This window comes from Leucoraja erinacea, chromosome 28, assembly GCF_028641065.1.
Source record: "Leucoraja erinacea ecotype New England chromosome 28, Leri_hhj_1, whole genome shotgun sequence".
Taxonomy (NCBI): domain Eukaryota; kingdom Metazoa; phylum Chordata; class Chondrichthyes; order Rajiformes; family Rajidae; genus Leucoraja; species Leucoraja erinaceus.
This window is the reverse complement of record NC_073404.1, coordinates 27,835,822-27,850,503: the sequence shown is the minus strand read 5'-3', so window position 1 is coordinate 27,850,503 and position 14,682 is coordinate 27,835,822. Positions and strand designations below refer to the sequence as shown.

At 47.3% G+C, this 14,682-nt stretch overlaps 1 protein-coding gene across 1 annotated transcript in view; it reads right to left on the bottom strand.

Annotated features, from left to right (window-relative positions):
- pitpnm3 (PITPNM family member 3) overlaps positions 1–14,682 on the bottom strand; it is a 232,046-nt gene that overhangs the window by 15,316 nt on the left and 202,048 nt on the right. Inside the window, 3 exon segments of the mRNA XM_055658116.1 lie at positions 5,436–5,552; positions 9,651–9,767; positions 12,138–12,286. Of these exon segments, the coding sequence (XP_055514091.1) occupies positions 5,436–5,552; positions 9,651–9,767; positions 12,138–12,286 (383 nt within the window).

Sequence of the window (14,682 nt, the reverse complement as noted above, 5' to 3'; positions counted from 1 at the left end):
TGTCAATGTTCAGCGATCCAAAGGCACAAACAGAGTTAGTTGTTTAGGAAGGAACTGCAGATGCTGAAGAAATCGAAGATAGACGCAAAATGCTGGAGTAATTCAGCGGAACAACAGCGGGTCTGAAGGAGGGTCTCGACCCGAAACGTCGCCAATTCCTCCTCTGCAGAGATGCTGCCTGTCCCGCTGAGTTACTCCAGCATTTTGTGCCTATCGGCAGCACTATTGACCTCTCCTCTGTTAAACAAGGTTATCTGACCACACCTAGGGGCAAGATTTAAGAATAGGGCCACAGTTTAAGAATAAGGGGTAAGCCATTTAGAACGGAGACGAGGAAACACTTTTTCTCACAGAGAGTGGTGAGTCTGTGGAATTCTCTGCCTGAGAGGGCGGTGGAGGCCGGTTCTCTGGATGCTTTCAAGAAAGAGCTAGATAGGGCTCTTAAAGATAGCGGAGTCAGGGGATTTTGGGGAGAAGGCAGGAACGGGGTACTGTTTGGAGATGATCAGCCATGATCACATTGAATGGCGGTGCTGGCTCGAAGGGCCAAATGGCCTGCTCCTGCACCTGTTGTCTATTGTCTATAAGATGGCCAGATGTTTTCCAGATGTAATCCATTAGCAATACATTAGAGTGGACATTCCATTTGTCAACTTATGATTTTTTTTGGTTTTGTTCGGTTTAGTTGAGAGATACAGCGCTGAAACAGGCCCATCGGACCACCGAGTCTGCGCCGACCAGCGATCCCCACACACTAACACTGTCCTACAACATACTCCGGCTTCCTCCCACACTCTGAAGACAAACAGGTTTGTTGGTTAATTGTGTTTAAGAAGGAACGGCAGATGCTGGAAAATCGAAGGTGGACAAAAATGCTGGAGAAACTCAGCGGTTGTGCAGCAGCATCTATGGAGCGAAGGAAATAGGCAACGTTTCGGCCCGAAACGTTGCCCCTTCGGGTTTCGACCCGAAACGTTGCCTATTTCCTTCGCTCCATAGATGCTGCTGCACCCACTGAGTTTCTCCAGCATTTTTGTCTACCTTCGATTTTCCAGCATCTGCAGTTCCTTCTTAAACAACATGATGAAGGGAATAACGTTTAGTGCAAGGTAAAGCCAGTAAAGTCCGATCCACATCCACATCCTTTCTGTAAAGGAGCAACCAAAACTATATCAGTCTGAAGAAGGGTTTCGGCCCGAAACGTCGCCTATTTCCTTCGCTCCATAGATGCTGCCGCACCCGCTGAGTTTCTCCAGCATTTTTGTCTACCTTATATCCAATGCCTCCACAGATGCTGCCTGACCTGCTGAGTTAGTTTGTTGGTTTAATTGGCTTGGTGTAAATGTAAAATAAATCGTCTCTCGTGTGTGTGTGTGGGATGGTGTTAGTGTGCGGGGATCGCTGGTCGGCGCGGACTCGGTGGGATGAGGGGCCTGTTTCCGCGCTGTATCTCTAAAGTAAACTAAACTCGGGACAATTTGCATTCATGCCAAGCCAATTAACTTACAAACCTGTACGTCTTTGGAGTGTGGGGGGGAAACTGAAACTCTCAGAGAAAACCCACCCAGGTCACGGGGTGGGTGTACAGCCACCACCTGTAGTCGGGATCGAACCCGGGTCTCTGGTGCTGTGAGGCAGCAACTCTAACTCAAATAGTTACATTTTATCCCATTTTCTCATCCACTCCCTGCACGCTAGGTATGTGTGGGAAGGAACTGCAGATGCTGGTTTAAACCAAAGATAGACTCAAAAAGCTGGAGTAACTCAGCGGGACAGGCAGCATCTCTGGAGAGAAGGAATGGGTGACGTTTCGGGATCGAGACCCTTCAGACTGAGAGTCAGGGGAGAGGCAGGGGGTGGGTAGATTGCAACCTTCACGTGGTCCGCCCTGTTTCGACGAATGCAGTCAAATAAGATCAAATAGAACAAGTTGTCCTCCAGCTTTAGGCTGTGCACGCCATACGCAAGAAGAAGATGGGGAGAGGGAAACGAGAGATATGGACGATGATGTAGAGAGATTAAGAACAATAAATGAAAGATAAGCATCGTTAAAAGTAACGAAGACAAAGGAAACAGGCCGTTGCTGACTGTTTGTTGGGTGAAAACGAGAAGCTGGTGCAACTTGGGTGGGGGAGGGATAGAGAGAGGAGAGGGAATGCCGGCTGGGGTGACTTGAAGTGAGAGAAATCACTCCGTAAGCTGCCAGAGCATACGAGGGGCAGTTTACAGAGGGCCAATTAACCTAGAGGTGGGAGAAAACCGGAGCAGCCAGAAACGCACGGGGCCACGGGGAGAACGTACAAACTCTGAAGAGACAGCACCCGAGGTCAGGATCGAACCCGGGTCTCTGGAGCTGTGAGGTAGCAGCAGACTAGTCTCACCACAGCCACTCCCTCTCTCTGCTACTACTGCTCTGACAAATTAAATACGTCTTTAAGACATTCTTCAAAGTGGAAGGAAAAAATATTTTCTTTTTTTTAAAAAAGCATCAGGCCAAGTGTAGTTAAATGACCAAGCTTTTTATCTTTCACCCCCTTGTTAATGCAGGACAACTGTTAAGTACATCAGTATCGTTGTATTCTCCGTACTGAAGACATGAGTATTGACGTCTAGTCTATTAAAAGTAGATATAGTTGATGTTTTGAGTGGTTATGTTTCTTGTAAACTCTTCAATGGTGAGACGTTTGTCTTGTTACTGCCTTTGTCGATGATTACCCAATTAGCACCGAGTGAAAAATCATTATGCAGGAACAACGAAGTGTAGCTGCTGGTTAAAACATAACAGGATACAATGTGCTGGCATTACTCAATGGATCAGGCAGCATCAGTGTGGACAGCTCATGGGCGGAAACATAGAAACATAGAAATTAGGTGCAGGAGTAGGCCATTCGGCCCTTCGAGCCTGCACCGCCATTCAATATGATCATGGCTGATCATCCAACTCAGTATCCCGTACCTGCCTTCTCTCCTACCCCCTGATCCCCTTGCCACAAGGGCCACATCTTCCCTCTTAAATATAGCCAATGAACTGGCCTCAACTACGTCTCTGTGGCAGAGAGTTCCAGAGATTCACCACTCTCTGCGTGAAAAAAAGTTCTTCTCATCTTTTTAAAAAGGAAAAAAAGCTGTGACCCCTTGTCCTGGACTTCCCTAACATCGGGAACAATCTTCCTTCATCTAGCCTGTCCAACCCCTTAAGAATTTTGTAAGTTTCTATAAGATCCCCTCTCAATCTTCTAAATTCTGAGAGTATAAACCAAGTCTATCCAGTCTTTCTTCATAAGACAGTCCTGACATCCCAGGAATCAGTCTGGTGAACCGTCTCTGCACTCCCTCTATGGCAATAATGTCCTTCCTCATATTTGGAGACCAAAACTGTACGCAATACTCCAGGTGTGTCTCACCAAGACCCTGTACAACTGCAGTAGAACCTCTCTGCTCCTATACTCAAATCCTTTTGCAATGAAAGCTAACATACCATTCGCTTTCTTTACTGCCTGCTGCACCTGCATGCCTACCTTCAATGACTGGTATACCATGACACCCAGGTCTCGCTGCATCTCCCCCTTTCCCAATCGGCCACCATTTAGATAATAGTCTGCTTTCCATTTTTTGCCACCAAAATGGATAACCTCACATTTATATGCGGAAAGCACTTTTAAAACATGTGGGGGGGGGGGGGGGGGCACAATGAGGCCTGGCATCTAGGACAGGGGTCGGCAACCTGCGGCCCAGGGGCCGGATCCGGCCCGTAACCCAAAATCATCCGGCCCATAGGTGTCTTTTTTTTTCAATTCGTTTTCGCGAGCTGGGAACTGCAGGTCCTTTGACCCATCGTGGCTGTAATGCCCTGGTCACAAAACATAGGGGGAATTTCCCCCACCTCTCAAAACATGAGGGGGGGGGGGGGCACTCACCCCCCCCCCCCCCCCCCCCCCCCCCCCCGCGCCCTGCGTGGGTTTTCTCCGAGATCTTCAGTTTCCTCCCACACTCCAAAAAAGTACATGTTTGTAGGTTAATTGGTTTGGTGTAAAATTGTCCCCAGTGTGTGTGGGGCAGTGTTAATGTGCGGGGATCGCTGGTCGACACGGACACGATGGGCCGAAGGGCCTGTTTCCGCGCTGAATCTCTAAACTAAACTACCCCGTTTGAATCTTTCTGTGGGAATCCTATAAGTTGACTAATATTAAAATTGAAGAGCAGACATTTCTCCCCCCTCTGCTGTGTGGTATTGGCAGTAAACTAAACATCTTTTCAGAGCAGCATCTATTTGTGGGGATGACAGAACTATTCATGCAGCTTGTGACAATAGAGTACATTGTGTAGGAAGGAACTGCAGATGCTGGTTTATACTGACGATATACCCAAAATGCAGGAGTAACTCAGCGGGACAGTGTCAGAGACCCGAGTTCGATCCTGACTACGGGTGCTATCTGTACGGAGTTTACACGTTCTCCTGCGTGACCATGTGGGTTTCCTCCGGGTGCTCCGGTTTCCTCCTACGCTCCAAAGGACGTACAGGTTTGTAGGTTAATTGGCTTCGGTAAAAATCGTAAATTGCGTGCGGGATAGCGCATGTTGCGCGGGCAGGGCGATCGCTGGTCGGCGTGGACTCGCCCTGTATCTCTTCTAAAGTCGGCAGTCTGAAGTCAGTCGGTTCATTTGTGTTCCCGAACAACTGGTGTTTGACAAACAGGGCACGAGGCAGCATTCACTTCAAAGAAACAGATACCAGACGGTAGTCGGGGGTGTAAATTGAGCAGAATGGAAGAGCTGAAAGATCACAGCAAGGAAACGCAAGGCAACCTCTTCAAGATGATGTGGGGAGCAATTTGCGATGAAGATCAAAGCTGATGGAAAGCATTTTAATCATTATATTGAAAGTGGAAGGAACATCGAGGATTGCACGGGTTACTAAAATGGCAGACTTATTAAGTGAATAGTTTGTATCTACTCTCCATGGTGGAAGAGGGCAAACTGCTGGTGATATTCCAGAGGCACAGAATAAGCAGGGATAGCAGGCTGTAGAAAGGTCTCGCCCCGAAATGCCACCTATTCCTTTTCTCCAGCGATGCTGCCTGATGCCAGGTGGAGCGGTAGAGTTGCTGCTTCACAGCGCCAGAGACCCGGGTTCGATCCTGACTTCTGGCGCTCTCTGTACAGAGTCGGCACCTTCTCCCCGTGAGTTTTCTCCCAGATCTTCGGTTTCCTCCCACTCTCCAAAGATGTACAGGTTTGTAGGTTAATTAGCGTGGTATCATTGTAAATTGTCCCCGGTGTGTGTAGGGTAGTGTTAAGAGCGTGCGGGGATCGCTGGTCGGCGCGGACTCGGTGGGCCGAAGGGCCTGTTTCCGCGCTGTATCTCTAAACTAAACTAAACCCACTGAGTTACCCCACCTATTGTTTTCGACAGCGTGGGGGCAAAATCTCTGTACCTTTTCTCCAGTCAGGGTGACCATGTCGAGCGGACCGTACATAAACCTCCCAATGAGCAACTGAGGGCCACCTTCAGCAACAATGACATCGTTGGCTCGGTGATTAGCCGTTACATTCTGGGAAAAGAAACAGCATTTCAAAGCATTACTTCTCACATAATCTTCTCCTTGCACAGCCTAAAGTTGTAGGACAACTTGTTCCATTTGATCTTATTTATTTGTGCACGCCAGGTTGATTGCATTCGTCGAAACAGGGCGGACCACATTAAGGTTGTAATCTCCCACCCCCTCACATAATAATAATAATAATAATAATAAATGTATTTAAAAACAACTCACGTTGACCAAAGTGCATTAGATCAGTGCAGGTACTAATTAGATACATACAACGGTACACAGACCTAACAATATATACATTCACTGTTTACAGCGCACCCTCAGAGGGGCTCAGAAACGCTAGGTAGTAAAAATAGGTTTTGAGTCATGACTTAAAGGAGTCGATGGTGGGGGAAGTTCTGATGAGGAGCGGGATGCTATTATACAGTCTAGGTGCTGCAACTGCAAAAGCCCGGTCACCCCTGAGCTTAAACCTAGACCACGGGATAGTCAGTAGCCCCTTTTTTTCCTGTATCCTTAGTGTGTAGGATAGTGTTAGTGTACGGGGTGAACGCTGGTCGGAAAGGCAATACATGATTACAATTGAGCCATTCACAATGTACAGATACATGATAAGGGAATAACGTTTAGTGCAAAGTAAAGCCAGTAAAGTCCGATCAAGGATAGTCCGAGGGTCACCAATGAGGTAGTTAGTAGTTCAGCACTGCTCTCTGGTTGTGGTAGGAAGATTCAGTTGCCTGATAACAGCTGGGAAGAAACTGTCCCTGAATCTGGAGGTGTGCGTTTTCACACTTCTGTACCTCTTGCCTGAAGGGAGAGGGGAGAAGAGGGAGTGACCGGGGTGCGACTGGTCCTTGGTGATGCTGCTGGCCTTGCCGAGGCAGCGCGAGGTGTAGATGGAGTCAATGGAAGGAAGGGAGGTTGGTTTGCGTGACGGTCTGGGCTGCGTCAACAATTCGCTGCATACAATATGCAGTCTGTATATCAACTAAAGGATGTGTTGATATTTATTTGTTTAACAAAATAGTGAATGCACTCTGCAGACTGGTTCACTGACCGTTAAGATATCACAAGTGACAAGAGGAACACACTATCTTGTCTGAGATTAACGAGGCTCCAACATGCTCATGAATTATCAAAGTCTGTTAGACAGCTTAAGTGAATTTGTACTTAATAGCTTTATGCTATCATGTCTTGTTAGCCAGGGGTATTTGAATGCTGAGTACATTACAGTCTGGTCATGGAAATGGCAAGACAAAAAATGAATTGCAAATTCATCCAAAGATGACTTTCTGACTGGAACACAACAGAATAAATAGAATGCGATTTTTTTAATGAAGAAATTAATTAGGAGTGGGATTGGGCCATTCAATTTTTTTAGTTGTAGTTTTTTCGTTGTAGAGATACTGCTGAGAAACAGGCCCTTCGGCCCACCTAGTCCGAGCCGACCAGAAATCACCGCACATTAACACTGCCCTACACACGAAGAGACAATTTTACATTTACACCAAGCAAACCTGGACGTCCTTGGAGTGTGGGAGGAAACCCACGCAGGTCACGGGGAGAACGTACAAACTCCGTACAGATAGCATCCGTAGTCAGGATCGAACCCGGGTCTCTGGTGCTGTGAGGCAGCAACTCTACCGCTGCGCCACCGTGCCGGTAAGCCAGTCCCTCAAGCTTCCCCTGCACCATTTAATGTCCGTTAGTTCTAGGAGAAGAATTAGGCCATTCGGCCCATCGAGCCTACTCTGCCATTCAATCATGGCTGATCTATCTTTCCCTCACTACCCCATTCTCCTGCCCTCTCCCCATAACCCCCGACAAGATCCTGGCTTACTTGATTGGAACTACGACTTCACATTCCTTTCATATCCACTTACCCCTGCAACACGGTGGCTCAGCGGCAGCGTTGCTGCCTCACAGCGTCAGAGACCCGGGTTCGATCCTGACTACGGGTGCTGTCTGTACGGAGTTTGCACGTTCTCCCCGAGACCGCGTGGGTTTTTGCCCGGGTGCTCCAGTTTCCTCCCATGTTCCAAAGACGTGCGTTAATAGGTTTGTACGTTAATTGGCTTCGGTAAAAATTGTAAATGTCCCTAGTGTGTGTAGGATAGTGCTAGCGTACGGGGATCGCTGGTCGGCGCGGACGGGGATCGCTAGTCAGCGCGGACCAGACTGTTTCCACACTGTATCTCGTTTGGGACGGAACTAGTGTTTAGTTTAGTTTATTGACTAGTGTTTAGTTTAGTTTATTGTCACGTGAAAAGCTTTTTGTCGTGTGCTATACAGTCAGCGGAAAGACAATCAACCAGGCCATAGTGTAAAATTTGTAAATTGTCGCTAGTGTGTGGGATTGTGCTAGTGTACAGGATGATCGCTGGTCAGCACGGACTCGGTGGGCCGAAGGGCCTGTTTCAGCGTTGTATCTCTAAAGGGAATCTAAAACACACTGAATCAACTTCTGCTTTTGACCATAAGGTGGCAGTGTTGCAGTTTGCTTATAAAGTCTTGAGCGTCATGTAAAACTATTCACCTGGGTCTGAGGTGGACAAGAATGCTGGAGAAACTCAGCGGGTGAGGCAACATCTACGGAGCGAAGGAAAGAGGTGATGTTTCGGGTCGAGACCCTTCTTCGGACTGATGTCAGGGTGGGAAGAAGAAAGGAAGAGGCAGAGACAGTGGACTGAGGGAGAGCTGGGAAGGGGAGGAGAAAGCAGGGACTACCCTTGTTACGAGTAGGGGGGTGGCGAGTGAGTGCAGAGTTACGGGGTATAGAAGAGACCCTGGTGAAAGCCTCATCTATAGTAGAAGAGGGGAACCCCCGTTCCCTGAAGAATGAGGACATCTCCGATGCCCTGGTGTGGAACACCTCATCCTGGGTGCAGATGCGGCATAGACGGAGGAATCGGGAGATGGGGATGGAGTCCTTACAGGAAGCAGGGTGGGAAGAAGTGTAGTCCAGATAGCCATGGGAGTCAGTGGGTTTATAGTGGATGTTGGTCAGGAGTCTATCACCTGCGATGGAGATAGTGAGGTCAAGGAATGGTAGGGAAGTGTCGGAAATGGTCCAGGTGTATTTGAGTGCCGGATGGAATCACATGATTACAATTGAGCCGTCCACAGTGTACAGATACATGATAAGGGAATAACTTTTAGTGCAAGGTAAAGCCAGTAAAGTCCGATCAAAGATAGTCCGAGGGTCACCAATGAGGTAGATAGTAGTTCAGGACTGCTCTCTGGTTGTGGTAGGATGGCTCAGTTGCCTGATAACAGCTGGGAAGAAACTACCCCTGAATCTGGAGGTGTGGGTTTTCACACTTCTGTACCTTTTGCCCGATGGGAGAGGGGAGAAGAGAAGAGTGGCCGGGGTGAGACTGGTCCTTGATGATGCTGCTGGCCTTGCCGAGGCAGTGTGAGGTGTAGATGGAGTCAACGTTCAAGTTCAAGTGAGTTTATTGTCATGTGTCCCTGTATAGGACAATGAAATTCTTGCTTTGCTTCAGCACACAGAACATAGTAGGCATTTACTACAAAACAGATCAGTGTGTCCATATACCATAATATAAATATATACACACATGAATAAATAAACTGGTAAAGTGCAAATAACAGATAATGGGTTATTAATAATCAGAGTTTTGTCCGAGCCAGGTTTAATAGCCTGATGGCTGTGGGGAAGTAGCTATTCCTGAACCTGGTCGTTGCAGTGGCCTGTCATTTTCTCAGCTACTACTGAGATAGATAGATTCTTGATTAGTACGGGTGTCAGGGGTTAAGGGGAGAAGGCAGGAGAAGGCAGGAGGGAGAGATAGATCAGCCATGATTGAATGGCGGAGTAGACTCGATGGGCCGAATGGCGTAAATCTGCTGCTATCACAAATGCACTGAAAAAAGTGCTGGAGTAACCCAGCAGGTCAGGCAGCATCTCAAGGGAAAAAGGATGGGTGACAATTTCGGGCCCACCCCGTACTCTCAGTCTGAAGAAGGGTCCCGACCCGTTCTTTTATCTCCGGAGACGCATCCTGATCCGCTGCGCAACTCCAGCACTCATGATCTTACGACAACGTTCCACGGTAGAGCGCGACTGGCACAAACCCTGAGTTTCACGTGCGTGCGTCTGCGAAGCCACTTCTCCCGCGGACTCGACTCACTGCCCTCGGACGTGTCCTTGCCGTCGCTCTCCTTTATGTTCACGCTCTCAAATCGCATCACCTGCAATGAAAGAAGTATCAGTAATAAATACTAAATACTCGCTGTGGAGTTCATGAGATCAGGAGCAGAATTAGGCCATTCGGCCCATCAAGTCCACTGAGAGGGAGAGATTCTGTAGATCAGCCATGACTGAATGGCGGAGTATACGTTTGATGGGCCGAATGGCCTAATTCTGCTCCTATCACTTCTGAAACTAATACAAATGTATTGCACTGAACCTTGGTACACGTGACATAAACAAATTATTGAACCATCCGTTCCTGATATCTCAGGTAGATAAAAATGCTGGAGAAACTGGGCGGGTGAGGCAGCATCTATGGAGCAAAGGAATGGGTGACGTTTCGGGTCGAGACCCTTCTTCAGAGATTTAATAGAGACATAGAAACATAGGTGCAGGAGTAGGCCATTCGGCCCTTTGAGCCCTTTGAGCCATTCAATATGATCATGGCTGATCATCCAAAATCAGTAACCCCATTCCTGCCTTCCCCCTTATCCCTTGATTCCGTTAGCTCTAAGAGCTAAATCCAACTCTCTCTTGAATACATCCAGTGAGTTGGCCTCCACTGCCTTCTGTGGTATAGTCGCTGCCTCACAGCGCCAGAGACCCGGGTTCCATCCCGACTACGGGTGCTGTCTGTACAGAGTTATAACCATATAACCATATAACAATTACAGCACGGAAACAGGCCATCTCGGCCCTTCGAGTCCGTGCCGACACTTATTCTCCCCTAGTCCCATCTACCTGCACTCAGACCATAACCCTCCATTTCTTTCCCGTCCATATACCTATCCAATTTATTTTTAAATGATAAAATCGAACCTGCCTCCACCACTTCCACTGGAAGCTCATTCCACACAGCTACCACTCCCTGAGTAAAGAAGTTCCCCCTCATGTTACCCCTAAACTTCTGTCCCTTAATTCTCAAATCATGTCCTCTTGTTTGAATCTTCCCTACTCTCAGTGGGAAAAGCTTATCCATGTCAACTCAGTTTGCACGTTCTCCCCGTGACCAGCGTGGGTTTTCTCCGGGATCTTCGGTTCCCTCCCACACTCCAAAGGCGTGCAGGTTTGTAGATTAACTGGCTTGGTATGAATGTAAAATTGTCCCGAGTGTGTGTACGTGGGCTAGTGTTAGTGTGCGGGGATCGCTGGTCGGCGCGGACTCGGTGGGCCGAAGTGCCCGTTTTCCCGCGTTGTATCTCTAAACTGAACTAAAAGAAATTAGGAACTCAAGGCGATTTGGCAAACCAACAATTCCTGCAGATAATCGGAACGCAGGGAACATTTTAAGCGAGAATCATTTTCCTTTACTTATTGCTCAAGTTTTTCCTCGGGAGAGAACAGTATTTAATAAAACTACACCAGGATGCAAAAGCAGAATACCGAAGCAAAATAAAAAGAGTATTTTAAAATAAAAAATCTCCTGTCTCGAATGTAATGCATTAAATTCATAAACAGTAGCATCTTTGTTATAAAATTCATTGAAATTCATAAAACAACATTTATCCACATTATTCCCTTGGTGAATGTTCAATATTAAAATGCTGGAACATTAATTCTTGCTGTTTTCATTTAATATGACAATATTACCACTTTAATAATGCGTTAAGAGAACAGAGAAAATAAAACACCCCTCCTAATTCAATTACAATATTGGATTCTGTCAGTACACAATCGTATCCACTATTTTTCAAAGCACTTGGAAACAACAGAATAGACAATAGGTGCAGGAGTAGGCCATTCGGCCCGTCCAACCAGCGCCGCCATCCACAATCAGTATTCCATTCCTGTCTTCGCCCCATATTCCCTGACTCCGCTATTTAAGGGATTATGGGGAGAAGGCAGGAACGGGGTACTGATTGGCCATGATCACATTGAATGGCGGTGCAGGCTCGAAGGGCCGAATGGCCTACTCCTGCACCTATTGTCTATTGTCAGTGCCGATTCGGGCGCTCCAAGCCGCGGAGTGTGTTCGACCGTCTCAACGTCGGAGTTCAGATCATCCCGACGAGAGGGCCTGTACATCGGGCAGTCCGTAGCAGTGACTACGGAGGGTTTATGGCCCCGACCACGGGTGAACAAAGGAGGACTGGCTAAACTTTGATGCCTTCCACCACAGTGAAGAATGCTGTGGTGGATGTTTGTGTTAAATTTTATTGTGTATTGTGTGTTCTTTTTAAGTGTATCGCTGCTGGCAAATTCATTTCACTGCACCTTCGGGAGCATGTGACGAATAAAATTGACTTTGACCTTTGAATTTAACTTTGGACTGTTTGTAAGAAAATGATTTCACTGTTCGTTTGCACTTCGCACCAGCGACAAGAAGGCACCAGTGAACCAGAATAATTCTCAGAGCTAAACCAAGTTACCTGACGTAGAACGAAGGCCAACACGTCCGTCGACTCCCAGTAGCTGGCGTGGAAGAGGTGTGGGAGAGCCACGGTTGGGAACGCGGTCAAGGCGTCAGGACAATAGAGCGCGTAGTCTATCCTCTTCGTTCCCCACCACTTCGACGTGACTGTGGAATAAGTTCACAGGTTCGTAAGTTCCAGGAGCAGGAACAGGCCATTCGGCCCATCAAGTCTACTCCACAATCTGCTGACGTTCCATGTCCACCAAGCACGACACCTGGAGGCTGCAGCGTATCGTTCGATCGGCCGAGACGGTTATTGGCTGCAACCTTCCCTCCATTGACGAACTGTACACTGCAAGGGCCAGGAAGCGAGCGGGGAAGATCATCTCTGACCCCTCTCACCCTGGCCACAAACTCTTTGAATCACTTCCCTCTGGAAGGCGACTCCGGACTGTCAAAGCCGCCACAGACAGACATAAAAACAGATTTTTTCCACGAGCATTAGCTCTACTCAACAACCAAAAGTCTGTAGCCTCCTTCTGCTCTGGTATTTTATTTCATTCACATGCTTAAACTATAATGTTTTATTCTTAATGTTTTAAAGCTTTACGTTTTATTCTTAATTGTTTACTGTATGTTGTGTTGTTACTTGCAAACGGAGCACCAAGGCAAATTCCTTGTATGTGTACATACTTGGCCAATTAATTAATTAATTAATTAATTAATTAATTAATTAATTCATGTTATAGGAACAATGTTATCAAGATGAAAAGGGTACAGAGACAATTTACGAGGATGTTGCCGGGACTTGAGGGCCTGGGCTATAGGGAGAGGTTGAGCAGACTAGGACCCTATTCCTTGGAGCGCAATAGGGTGAGGGGTGCACTAAATAATGAGAGGAATAGATCTTGTAGATGCACAGAGTCGTTTGCTCTGAGTAGGGGAATCAAGAACCAGGGGACATGGGTTTAAAGTGAGGGGGGAAAAGATTTAATAAGAACCTGAGGGGTAACTATTTTTACACAGTGGTGGGTGTGTGGAACAAGCTGCCAGAGGAGGTAGTTGAGGCAGGGACTATTGCAACGTTTAAGAAACATTTAGGCAGGCACGTGGATAGGACAGGTTTGTTTAGAGATACAGCGCTGAAACAGGCCCTTCGGCCCACCGAGTCCGCACCTACCAACAATCCCCGCACACTAACACTAACCTACACACACTAGGGACAATTTTTACATTTATACTAAGCCAATTAACCTACAAACCTGTACGTCTTTGGAGTGTGAGAGGAAACCGAAGATCTCGGAGAAAACCCACGTAGATCACGGGGAGAACGTGCAAACTCTGTACAGGCAGCACCCGTAGTCGGGATCGAACCCGGGTCTCCGGCGCTGCATTCGGTGGAAGACAGCAACTCTACCGCTGCGGCACCGTGGCCTCCCTGGAGGGATATGGACCTGATGGAGGCAGGTGGGACTAGTGTAGCTGGGAACGTGTTGGTCGGTGCGGGCAAGATGGGCCGAAGGGCCTGTTTCTACGCCGTATCACTCAGTGACTCTAATTGCCACAGGGAAATAAATGTAACACTGAGCAACAAAAAATATATGAAGGAACTGCTGCAATACATTTACTAAAATGTCACTGCGCATTTATCATGTTCCATGTCGCCAAAAGCCAACAAGAAAAATAGATTAGACAGTGGAGATATCTTGAGTTTCTCCAGCAATTATGTGTACCTAAGAAAAATAGATTTGCTGGCATTTAGCAAAACAGTTGCATTGATAAAATGGATTAATTAATAATTATCGCGGCGGTAGAGTTGCTGCCTCACAGCGCCAGAGACCCGGGTATGATCGCAACTGCAGGTGCTGTCTGTACGGAGTTTGTGCGTTCTCCCCGTGACTGCCGTGGGTTTCCTCCGAGATCTTTGGTTTCCTGCCACGCTCCAAAGACGTGCAGGTTTGCTGGTTAATTGGCTTTGTATCAAATGTAAATTGTCCCCAGTGTGTGTGTGTGTAGGGTAGTGTCAATGTGCGGGGATCGCTGGTCGGCACGGACTCAGTGGGCCAAAGGGCACTGTATCTCTAAACTAAACTAGAGACACAGCGCGGAAACAGGCCCTTCGGTCCACCGAGTCCGTGCCGACCAGCGATCACCCCGTACACTAATTCTATCCGACACACTGGGACAATTTAAAGAAGCCAATTAACCTACAAACATGCCAATAGCCAATAGACAATAGACAATAGGTGCAGGAGTAGGCCATTTGGCCCTTCGAGCTAGCACCGCCATTCAATATTATGACATTTCCTGAGGTTAATTAAATGTACAAATAACACATTGGCCCAAATGGTCACAGTGTGAACAAATGCTAACAGCTTTAGTTTTTGTTGAACATTAATTACCCTGGAACTAGGCAAGTTCAGAGGGCAGCTAAAGGGTCTTCACTTAACTTTAGTTCAGTGTAGTTTATTGTCACGTGTATCACAGGTACAGTGAAAAGCTTTTGTTGCGTGCTAACCAGTCAGCGGAAAGACAATCCATGATTACAATCGAGACATTCA